General features: G+C 58.7%; 1 protein-coding gene across 2 annotated transcripts in view; it reads right to left on the bottom strand.

Annotated features, from left to right (window-relative positions):
• TRAM2 (translocation associated membrane protein 2) overlaps positions 1–12007 on the bottom strand; it is a 69795-nt gene that overhangs the window by 5829 nt on the left and 51959 nt on the right. The window contains exons 3-10 of one of the 2 annotated variants that reach the window (XM_027524005.1): positions 11695–11804; positions 11138–11254; positions 5634–5692; positions 3936–4020; positions 3309–3379; positions 1599–1703; positions 1264–1407; positions 377–540 (exon numbers count right to left, since the gene is read on the bottom strand). In XM_027524005.1, coding sequence (XP_027379806.1) covers positions 377–540; positions 1264–1407; positions 1599–1703; positions 3309–3379; positions 3936–4020; positions 5634–5692; positions 11138–11254; positions 11695–11804 — 855 coding nt within the window. The remainder of the gene's footprint in view (positions 1–376; positions 541–1263; positions 1408–1598; positions 1704–3308; positions 3380–3935; positions 4021–5633; positions 5693–11137; positions 11255–11694; positions 11805–12007) is intronic. The other variant, XM_027524006.1, reaches the window with a different exon arrangement.

A 12007-nucleotide genomic window follows, 5' to 3' on the forward strand; every position in this document is an offset into this window, starting at 1 on the left:
GCCAGCCCCTAGTGCTGTCACCTCGGGTCACCCCTGAAGAGAGAGGCAGAGCCAGCATCCTGGGAGACAGCCAGGCCGAGATGCAGAGCAAGGGGGCAGGTGAGGACACACGGCTGCCCTTGATGGGGTCCCCAAGGCCAGCCTGAAGGCATGCTTCCTGCCAGAGTTCCCCACCCCACTGCCGCCCTGCCCTCTGTGGCCACGAGGGCCCCTGCCTCACCTGCCTGCCCCCACCCCCGCGACAAGCCATCTGGGCCCAGCCACGTGCCAGTCAGGCCCCGGCAGGAGCCAAAGAGTCCCCTTTGGGGAGGAGGAGCAGCAGGTCTGGTCCAGGGTCCTGGGGGAGCCCACCTGCCCCACGCAGATCCACACTCACCCGACTCCCTCTTGATGAGCCTGGCTGCTAGCCTGGGGGCAGCAGGCACCCTGCGCTTGGCACTCTGCTCGCTCCAATACTCGCGCCAGTGCCGCAGCTGCGAGTGGATGAAGCGCCACATGAGCCAGGCCTGGGCGGCACACACCAGCAGCAGCACGCACAGCCTGCGGGGACAAGGGCCTGGTGGGCTTGGGCGGAGGCACAGCCAGGACCCCACAGCGCCCGGCCCGCCAGCCCTCCGGGAAGAAGGTAGCCAGTGCCGGGCTCAGCTCCAGGCACGTGGCGGGGGAGGGGGGTGTGCCGGCTGAGAGGAAGTGATAGATGTGATTCCAGCTCCTGTCACAATGCCCTGTACCTGCCCGGGACCTGCCGCCCAGAACATGGCACATGTAAGCTCCCTATCATTGGGGCGGAGGGGTGGGGTGGTGGTTCAAGTGAACTGAGGTACTATACAGCAGAAATCATTCTAGAAGAGCGACTTCTCATCCGGCGAGCAACCCAGATAAATCTGATCCCCCAACCCCAGATCATGAGGTCCGTGGCCTCCTCGCTGCCCTCCTGGCCGCTTAAGAGAACATGTTGTGAAGAGCCCACAAGGGGTCGTGACGGACAGATGAGAGGCTGTTTGTGAGCCCAGCACCCTCCGTGAGGCGTGGGCCGGCAGGGGACCCTTGTTGGCACTGGGACCTGGCCTGCAGACTGATGGACTAGGGCCAGGCAGGAGAGACGGCTGTGACGGAAGCAGGGGGGTGGCATCTCTTTTCCCCTCCCAGCCGGATATCTGAGATTCCCCCCTAAACATCAAGGTGCGGGAGACCTGGGGGTCTGCCCCATCCTGACCTCCAGCTGAAGTTGGGCTGAATTCACAAAGCTCTTGGCCAGCTCACCTGCAGAGTAATGTGTTGAAGTTCCCTTTCTCAGGGTCAAAGGCCTGGTTTTCCATGCGAGCGAGGCCGAAGCCGATGGCCAGCACGGCAAGGGTGAGGATGAAGAGGCGGGTGACTCCAAATACGGCCGCCCAGGCGTTGAACCTGCCCGCAGGGAGGTGCAGAAGGTGTGTCAGCCTTTGAGGCCCAAACGGGAAGAGGGTTCAAGGGTGGTCGGGGAGGGTGATTGAGAACTGAGGTGTCCAGAATAAGATGCTCCAGGAAAAAAATAACCCCAGGGCTCCACCTAACCCCAGGGCCCTCCCATCCCACGCCCTGGCCTCAGCATCACTCACAGCTTCTCGTTGTTCTCGTCCGCAAAGTGGCAGAGCCGGGCCGTGTGGAAGAGGAACTCAGTCGAGTACTGCAGCAGGAGCAGGACGAGGCCCAGGCGGCTCAGGCTGCGGAGACACAGGCGAGCCTCACAGTCCCCGTGAAACACCCATCGCCCTGGGGCCCTGCCTCAGCCCGCGATTCAGCTCTGCTCCTTCCAGTCTGCCCCCACACTGAGCCTGGCCTTTCACCTGCTCTGTCTGGGCCCGCTGCCCCACCCGCTCCCCCCCGGGGACCTGGCTGACTTCACAGCACCCGTCACTCTGCATTCATCACCTGGCCCGGGGTGGGGCCACAGAAAAGGTGCTCACGGCGAGTAGCTGAGCCGTACGCATGCAGAAATACAGCGGGGGCTAGTGGGAGGGAGTCCCACTGCCCGATTTGTCATCCAAGTCTTCATGGCTAAGAGGCGCACGAAGAAGCAAAACTCAACACAACGTAAGAACACGTGCGAGTGAACTGGCCTCTTAAACCACGAGTTCTCTGGATCCTAAGAATGGTCGAGATCATGACTGAGGGTGGCCCAGGGTCTCCACACAGCCGAGGCTGGCCAGTGGGATCGTGCCCTTGACCGTCGCAAGCCTCATTTCCCAGCCCCGCTCCCACCTCAGGGCCCTGCTCCTGGGGTCCCCTCTCCTGCACAGCCCGCCCCTGCCCAGGTCTCCACCTGCCTGACTCTGCCACTCGCCCCCGCACCAAGTTCCCTCCTCAGAGAGCTCTTCCCACCACAGAGGGGCCACCTCCTCATCCTGCCCACCACAGGAAACTCTTTCCTGACGGACACTCCTTCCCTTCCTTCGAGCGGTCCTCCTGTGCACCCTCAGCCCATCCTCGCCTCACTGCTGGGTGACTGCGGGCTGGCTTGCTCAGACCTGCCCTGCACGCAGCACCAAGAGCAGAGCGGGCCCCACACAGCCTGTGCCCTTCAGAGGCCTGTCCAGGCACGGACGCTGCTCCCAGCCTCCAGAGAGGAGAGCGGACCTGGGTCTGGGTTGCCCTGTTTGGTCATTCTCACAGCAGGCCTGTAGCGCAGACCCAGGAGACCCCAGGGCCGGCACCCCCGGGGCACCTGAGAAGGTTACACAGCGCATTGCTTTCCTGTCCTGCTAAAAAACCCAGCCTGAGAAAACTCCAAACTAGAAGACACATCCTGCCCAGCAGTGATTCTCTTCACTACAGACACACTCGGGGTGACGGCCACGCTTCTGACCTCAGGACAGCCAAGCAGTGCCTACTCTACGCTTCACTGCAGACCCAAGGGAAGTCCAGGGTCACGAGCTCTGGCAGCGCCCCCACCTGGACGCGTGGGGCGGGAGCCCCGCTCAGGCTGCCGGCAGCCTGCAACGCCCCGGGTTGGCAGCGGTATGCCTCAGATCCCTCCCAGCTCTGTCTCGGGTTGAGGCGGTCACTCCTCTGGGTTCCCGTGGCAGGTGGTCCACGTGGTAGCACAGTGTTCATCCCACTTATCTTTGTAGTTTTCTCTCCTACTCGTCGGAGAAAAAGTCCGGTAAACATAAAGCAACCATCCACTGTCCATCTAAGTGTTCCCAGGTGTCAGCATGGTGCTTGGCACACCGAGTGTCTGATCAGTGCCTCCTGATTGAATGACGGTGTGGAGAGGGGCACAAACGTAAACGGGCGGGGAGACCTGGCCCACTCTGGGTCCCACTCACTTTAAGAGGTATGCGCCTGCTATGTGGACCAAGTACAGGCAGATGTACTGGAGCTGCCGCGGGATCTCCTCCTGCAAGAGAGAGACACAGATGGCACATGTGCCGACTCCCTGAGACGCAGGAGCAGGGGAAGAAGGCGCAGGCGGAGCTGCAGAGCAGGCAGGAGGGGTGCAGAGCGATGCTGCTCTAACACAGGCAGACGGGTGCCCCCAGAGACCCGTGCACCAGGCTGTACAAAGTCCAAAGGTAACTCGACGGTCAGAGGGCGGGCCTGGGTTGAAAAAGGAGAGACAGGGACTGGGGAACAAGGGCTTTTGGAAAAAAGTCAGAGAGAGATTACAAAAAAAAAACTCTGTGGAAAAGGCAAAGACCTCTCCATCAGCTCCCCTGAAGATGAGTCAGGTTTCCCCCAGAGTCGCACATCCTCTGGGGGAGGAAGAGGCTGATCTGGCAGTGTCCCCCCCCGCCAACAATCCTGGAGGATGTCAGGGAGACTCTGACAGGCGCTTGCTCAGCATCTCACCCAACACACACCCATCTCCACCCCCCATGAGTGGGTAGCCAGAGAGAGGAACAGCAGGAAGGTGGGGGGACAGGTGGTATCAGAGAGGGGCGGCGAGTACTCACCTTCCGTACCTTCTGGAAGTAGAGCTCGGGAAGTGCATGCAGCCAGTAGGCAAGCTGGCACAGGTAGAAGAACTTCACCTGGAAGCTGGAGACAAGGGGGCCAGTCACCCAGAGGGATGGAGAGAATTCCCTGCCAGGGCGGGCGGGGGCAGGCTGTGTGAGGAGCTGGGCTGAGGGAGGGGCGGGTGGGGGAGAGCTGGGTTGCAGGGAGTGGGGGCGGGCAGCTGGCATGCACTAGATCCCTGGGCCAGGACACTGCTCCACATGTGGAGGGACACAGGAAGCCCATGAAAAGACACAAGAAGGATGAAAAGAGCAGAGGACGGGGGTCTTCAGCCCAGAGGAGGAAAGGCTAAGGAGAGGCCTGATTCCAGAGCCCTGTCAGGGAGGAGGTAGTGGGCAGCGGGTATGTGCCAAGGAAGGCAGGGGTCTCAGCCACAGAGGGTGGATCTAACTCTGCTAAGTCTCTGGGGTTGCCGTTCTAAGGATCTTAGGAGAGTCTGAGAGTCGTCTCGGGGGCATGCGGGCCCAGCTTTGCCCTCTTGGTATCCCATCGGAGCAGGAGAGGAGGGGGTGCTGCCCAGAGAGACACAGGTGTGGATGTGAGCAGGTGCCAGGAGGCGCAGCCCACGGAGCTCCAGGCAGTGGCTCTGCTTCCCGCTCCCTCCCGGCAGTTTAGGAACCCGCTACAGACCCAACACTTGCGGCCCCTACCCTTGAAATTCACATTTGAAATCCTAACCCCGCAGCGACAGGGTACCAGGACGTGGGACCTCTGGGAGGTGATGAGGGCACAGGGGTGGACCCTCCTGAGTGGGATTAGGGCCCTGGTGACAGAGGCCCTTCTCCGCTTCTGCACGTGAGGAAGATGCCATCTGTGAAGCAGGAAGCGGCCTCAGCAGACGCTAGGTCTGCCAGCCTCCAGAACTGCAAGGAAGGACTGTCTGGGGTTTATAAGCCCCTGGACCCCTGCCATCTGTGGTGCTCCCTGAGGGCAGCCGGGCGGAGACCCTGCATGGACCCCTGCCATCTGTGGTGCTCCCTGAGGGCAGCCGGGCGGAGATCCTGCATGGACCCCTGCCATCTGTGGTGCTCCCTGAGGGCAGCCGGGCGGAGATCCTGCATGGACCCCTGCCATCTGTGGTGCTCCCTGAGGGCAGCCGGGCGGAGACCCTACATGGACCCCTACCATCTGTGGTGCTCCCTGAGGGCAGCCGGGCGGAGACCCTACATGGACCCCTGCCATCTGTGGTGCTCCCTGAGGGCAGCCGGGCGGAGATCCTACATGGACCCCTGCCATCTGTGGTGCTCCCTGAGGGCAGCCGGGCGGAGATCCTGCATGGACCCCTGCCATCTGTGGTGCTCCCTGAGGGTAGCCGGGCGGAGATCCTGCATGGACCCCTGCCATCTGTGGTGCTCCCTGAGGGCAGCCGGGCGGAGACCCTACGTGGACCCCTGCCATCTGTGGTGCTCCCTGAGGGCAGCCGGGCGGAGACCCTGCACCTGAGCTCCTGCAGGAAGCACCCGCGAGCACTGGGGGAGGCAGCAGCTCCCAGACTGGCCTCCACGACACTGGCCCCAGAAGGCTTGGGGGCGTCTGGTCTTCATGCCCACTGGCCCATGTTCTGGCCAGTCTGGGGCGAGAAGCTGGCACACCCAGCCCGCTCCTCCCTGGGGACAGAACGTGACAATACTCACGGGAGGTACACATGTGGGTAGTCTTCCCAGAGGCTCCTCGGGTTTGTTAAGTATCCTTCCTGTCATGGGCAGAATGAGACCGCGTTTAGAGACGTGACCGCGAGGCCAGCAGGGACCCGGGGCAGGCCCGGGGGTCAGGGGTCACAGACACACCTAGTCCCCAGATGCCAGAACGAGGAGGTGATGGAAAACGTGAACACGGAGGCCCTCTGGCACTTGGCCGGTCTCTTTATTATAAAAAAGAGTCATGATGCAGGAGGAACAGCCCTGCTCTGGGGTCTGACTTGACTGAAGACCCGAGTCTGACTGCAGGTCTGACCCTGACTGGCCGCATCCTCCGAGCAAGTTTGTCTCCCTCAGCTTCAGCTGGCTTGTCTGTAAAATGAGGATAAAAATACCCTCCCAGAGTTATTGTTAGAAATAAATGTGACAGTTTATGTTTATGTGACAGTGTCGAGTATTATGCCTGGCATGCAGGCACTCAGGAAATGCTTGCAGGGTGAATAAGCAGATCAACTCCAGAATCACCGTCCACTGGAAAAATGAAAAGCCTCCTCTGGTTTTTCACAACGCTGTGAGCAAAAACAACAGCAGGACCCCACAGGCCTCCCCACCGGTGGCCCGTGTGACACTCATCGCACAGTGCAGTCCCTGTCCTGGCGCCAGGACACCACAGGCCTTCTTTTCTGGCCTTTTTTTTTTTTTTTTTTCCCTGGTTCTTTTCTAGCCCTTCTTTGCATCTCCAGCATCTAGCCCAGGGCCTCTTATAGAGTAAGGGGGAGGCAACCTGAAAACCCTCCGATCAGAAGACACCTGGACATGCTGCATGAAATCTAACAAATGTTCTTTCAGATGCAAAGCTGAGCTCACAATAAGAAAGGCAAAACCCCTAGGGCCCAGGAGGGCAGAGCAGGGGGCAGAGGCTGTGGGACCAGGGCATATATACCCACATGGGGACAGGAAGACCCTCAAAAGGCTACCACTCCAGAGGAAGGGGAGACTAGAAAGGATCTGACAAAGAACAGAGGGAGAAGAGGTCGGTGTCTGCTCACCCTCGGCTCAGTATGGGAACAAAAAAATATGACCTCCTGAACATCTGTAACCTCAGATTCACTTTCACATGGGTTTGGAGCGCACATGGACATCACCTGTGTGTCCAGGAGTCCCCACCTAAGAACTCAGCATTGGCGGTACTGTGGGCCAGTGAGACCACTGGGACATACTCCTGTCCAAGGAAATACAGGGTTCTGACATGCAAAGCCTTGCTAAAGATGACTTTATTATCCAGGATCACAAAACATACAAGGAAACAACCCACCAAGAGCGAGGAGGCCAACGGGATGCTCAAAGAGGACAGAGGAGGTGATGGCAGCCTGACCTCCTTTTAGAGACAGGGAAAGGAAGGAGCCCCAGAAACAAGGTGGTTTCTCAGCAGTACAACTGAAATCTGAGCTGCATCCCCAGCCTCCTGGTCCCGGTACCCCAGGCCTGGTTGCCCGGTCCGTCAGAAAGAAACCACGCTAGTGGCTTGGATGAGGAGGCCGAGAGTTTCAGATGTTCCCACCAGGACCAAGGAGCAGGCTGTGCTGGGGGGAGGAGGCCCAGTGGCTCACAGGGGACCTCCAGGTGGCTACAGGAGCCTCAGCCTTATTTCCACGGGAGGGCCAGTCTACCCTCACTTGAGTCACTAAACACCTGAGGACATTTCAGGTATGGCCCATGGCCCCAAACCCACGAGCGGGGCCTCATTAACACAGCTTCCCAACTGACTGGGTGCCCTCAGGCCCAGGCCCAGGGCAGCCATGGTCTCCCCCAAGCCCTTCCGGCCTCATTCCATCTTCCTCCTCACAGTCCGACAGCGGTGGGAGGCTCCGGGGCGAGCTGGGTGAAGAGAGGGCTCTTCTGCGTTGAGGCCACCCCTCGCTGCCACCCACACGCCACCTGCATCAGACACCAACCCTGGGCACAGAGGTTCACAGCCTTCCACCCTTGCTTCCAAGAAACCAGAGCAGGCAGGACGTTCCTTCCTAGAAGAAGCACCAATGCACTTAAGGAGGAAAATGGTACTTCGAAGACTCAGGTGGGAGAATTGCTGCCAAAAAAAAAAAACCACTGGCCAAGAAAAGCAGCACCAACAGAAATCTAAAGCCCAGAGAATCCTGGGATATTAAACAGGGACCTTCCCGGCTTGGCCCTTCATTTAGGAGACAAAGAAGTCAGAACTGTGAAGCCAACCGACGGCAGAGAAAACGCCCCAGAACAATGCTGCCTGCCTGTGCAGGGCAGGAGGGAGGCGCACGGGGCAGCCGGAGGAAGAATGACTCACTGCTCTGAGAACAGTCTTTTCTAGACCTCGGGCCAGGCAGCCGCCCAGGGGGGCCCAGGCCGGGACCCTCGGAGCTCCACATGGAGTGTGGGCTCACCGCCCCCCAGATCTCCCTGCCGCCGGGTATGCCATCTGGGGGCCTTTGGGGTCCTCTGTTCCTTCCTGGTTCTACAAATCAACTAGGCAGCAAGGAGGCCCGCTGAGCCGCCACACTCCCTCCCCTCCCCCACAGCCAGAAAGCACCAGCGGAAGAGGAGCACCCAGTCCTGATATGGCCAGCTGCTCCCTGGACCCACTGGTCCTTCAGGAACACCGCTGCGGAGGTTCCGCTCCAGGCAGTCTGTCTGTCAGGAGGCAGCAGCCCTGACCTGCACACTTGCACCGAAGTTGCTCCAGGGCAAGGCTCCCGCTGAGCGTCCAGCTGCAGCCCTACACTAGGAAGGGAGGCGTCCCTGGGAAGCCAGGCAGGGGACCAGGTGCCCACCCAGCCTGATTTCCACAGTAGAGTTCTGTTTCTTTGCCCTGAACGATGAACAGTAGTTGGGCTAGATTAAAGGTAGGAGGTTGACATTCTTATTAATGTTCAGTTGGCCCATCCACAACCCCATCACCCTGCCTACATCAATGCAGAGAGAAATCTGAATCCAATGCCAAGATAAAACTGGTTATTTTGTGGGGGAGGGATTTAGGGTCAGTTTTTACTCTCTTTTTATAAACTTTTATGTATGGCTCATGTTTGAAAAAAAAAAAGATCTGTGAATTCATAAAAACAAGTGATTGATTACTTTAAAAACTGCTGAAAGCTGGAACAAGAAGATACATTTGCAGTTTATTCCCTGTCACAACAATATTGAGAGAGCACTCTGTACATGCTGTACATGCTGCGAACACACCGAGAACTGAACTCGGGGGCCAGCTGTGAGCACAATTCTGGGAGCAGTCCTAGGCAGAAGCAGGCAGCAGAGAACACCCGTTAACAAGCAAACACCAGAGTAGAGGGCAGAGTGCAGCAGATACAAGAGGAGGGGCGTTCTCTGCGGAGGTGACATTTAGGTGGAGAGTTGGAAGGCATGGGATGTCAGGGGATGGAGCGCTGCCTGCGAAGCCCAGGAGGCAGGAAGGCCAGGAGAGTTAGAGGAACGGTGGGGGCTGGGGCGAGTGAGAAAAGATGGATAAGGCTGGCCCAGAGCTCAGGAAAAAGCACAATTTCTCTACAAGTGGGACAGCGGCTTTGAAAGCAGGGGGTGCATGACGTGGTTTACACTCTGTGAAGATCTGTCTGGCTGGGCAGACAATGGATAGGGGTGGGTGGATGGATACAGGAGTGGAAACAGCCTCCTTCCACAAGTGGTCCAGCAAGGATGATGGTGGCCTAGGTTACAGATCAGGCTGCCCAGCTGTAGCACTAGTGATGCCCGGGCCAGCCTGGGCTTTGCTGTGGAAACTCTCCTGTGCACTGCAGGACACTCAGCTCATCGCTGGCCTCGACCCCCTAGAGGCCGGAAGCATACTGTCAAGTGCCCCCTGGAGAGACCCACCGGCCTGGGGGACAGAGATGCAGGCAGAAAGCAGGGGACAGGCCCTCCACGTTCTGGTGGAGGCAGGGGACCTGCTGATGACCTGGCTGGAGAGTGAAAGAGAAGAATTGAGAAAAAGTTCATCATAACAGAAACATACGATTTTAAAACCTAGCTATTTTTACTCCTTTTACGTAAGGACCCTCTCTTCTTCAGTCACTTTCACTTGGAATGGCGTGGAGGGAGCACGTGAGGGCTAAGAGCCACGTGGTGGATAAGGACCGGGGTCACTCGAACTTTCCAGGGTCTCTATCTCCAGCTGGAGATGCTGAGTGGAGGCCTGGCTGTCACCACAGTAAAAGCCTGTTTGGAGTGAACGCAGGAAAGCGCGACCGCTCCAGACTAACGAGCCTCACTTCCAAGCCCTCGACCGGCCCGGGAGAAGCAGGGACTTGGCGTGGAGCCTTGCACACTCTGGAGGGGGTGGGAAATCCCCTGGGTGAGTAGCTGGGTCACAGCTCGGGTGGATGGTGGGGTGAGACTGAAAGGGCAACAGTGATTCAGAGACGAGGCAAGAGCAGTGAGGTATCTGAGGGACCCCAGGGTTGCTGTGCCTCAAGGGAGCTCCAGGTCTCCAGAGGCCGCAGGACCCAAACACCCAGCAGCAGGGAGAGATCTGAGCCCAGCAGTGTGTACACTTCCTGGGGCCGCATCTGCGCTGCACAACAGCAGGGGGGCACTACTCGCACAGACCATACGGAAAGTCCGCCCCAGGGCCTGCTCCGCAGCACAGAGGCCTGGGGCCCTGGGTTTCAAATCCCTAGTGTTCTGTGGTAACAGCAATACAGGCAACATGCTGAAAGACATGCTGAGTCCTGCTTTGAGAACATGGGCCCAGGGTTCAGACCAGAGACAGAGGGGTCCTGAGGATGGGAGAGTGGGCCACTGTGGCTAAAGAAGAGGAAGCGGGGTGAGGGGTCAGGGGAGGCAGGGAAAGAACCTCCTAAAAGATCACAAGGTTGCAGAATCTTCCAAGCCCCCAGCCTGGATTTCTCACAGGATGATTCTAGCTCCTGAGGAAGAGATCTGGTTACAGACAGGAGGTGCTCCAGGCTGTGGTTGGGGAATTAAAAACTTCCTAGCATGACCGGCAACCTCAAAGGACTGTCCACATTCTGCTGTACAAAGGAATTTGGCTGTATCAAAGGTTGCTTAAGAGTCGTATTGTGCAAAGAGGGGAGGCAGGTCAGCTGTCTGCTCCTCCAGGCATTCGTTGGGGGCGGTGCTGACTCTCAGGGGCCTGATGTGCACACAGCAGGGCTGGCCATGCCCTGGAGGCCAACGTGGTGAATCAGAAGCAAAGCCTCAAGTCCTGTCCACTGCGGAGCCATGTGACTGCAGGACCACTGCGAAACCTGAGCTTGGATTTCTTCAATCCATGACCCAGGTGCCAAGGTGAACATAAACCTCAGCTCAAGGGACAGCACAGTGCGGGGGCCCTGGGAGCGGACACGGAGCTACGGAGCTGTACGCTGTCATCACCGTGACATCTTTTGGACCAGATGACGCTCCCTGGCTTCACACAGCTCCTAAACCACTGACCCCTCTTCCACCACGACGCCACGGCTGCCCGGGCCCCGGTCATCACGAGGACCACTCACCGTCACCACCACGTAGAAGCACCAGATCACCGAGCTGAGATGAAAGACGACCAGCTGCCCAGATTCGTTGAACTTGCTGTGCTTGACTTTGGAGAGATGAAGCCGTTTGCTGATTTTCTAAAGAATAGAGAGGGACCTGCGCGTTAATATATAAGTGTATGGATAACGGGCAGGTTTCAAACACCTTTGCTCTCCCCACAAAGGGGCTGAAGCTATGTCGTGTGAGTGTCAAATGTGCACACAGCGTTGAGTTGAAGGCAAGCACTCTGAAAGAGCGGCGAGGTGGATGTTTTTAGCCAAGATGTGAAGGCGACATCCCCGACCCGTGCCGTGTGAGCCCGATGACGCCGTGTCGACACACTTCAGGCAGCTCCCTCGCGTGAATAAACACCACTACTAGGAGGCTGGGGGTTGGGGGGGGACACAGTGTGGTATGGAAGGTCAGCCCCCAGGGAGCCGGAGCCTGCGAAAGGGGAGGACCGAGGCCTCCGAGCTGCGGCCGCTCCACCCGCGCGTCCCCTCAGCCTCCCACCTCCGAGCCCAGACCCGGCACTCACGTCTAGTATGTACTCCTGCACCACGGCATGCAGGATGATGGCGATGAAGATGTAGAACAGGACAGTGACCAGGTCTTTCGGGCCATAGTGGTACTGCACCGTCTCGCCGTCTGCGGAGGCAAGGACAGCCACGTCAGCACCCCCGGCGGAGGAAGTGCTCTGCAACCAGCAACTGAAGGGAGACTGGAGCGGAATGTGCCATCAAGGGCTTCCCTTTGGCTGTGACCTCAGCCTGAGAAGAAAGAGTTTATTCCAGAGAACCCACCCACCGTCTGGACTTGGATCCCGGGAGCACCAGTGGGGAGGGGTAAGG

Source organism: Bos indicus x Bos taurus, chromosome 23 (genome assembly GCF_003369695.1).
Source record: "Bos indicus x Bos taurus breed Angus x Brahman F1 hybrid chromosome 23, Bos_hybrid_MaternalHap_v2.0, whole genome shotgun sequence".
NCBI classification, from domain to species: Eukaryota; Metazoa; Chordata; class Mammalia; order Artiodactyla; family Bovidae; genus Bos; species Bos indicus x Bos taurus.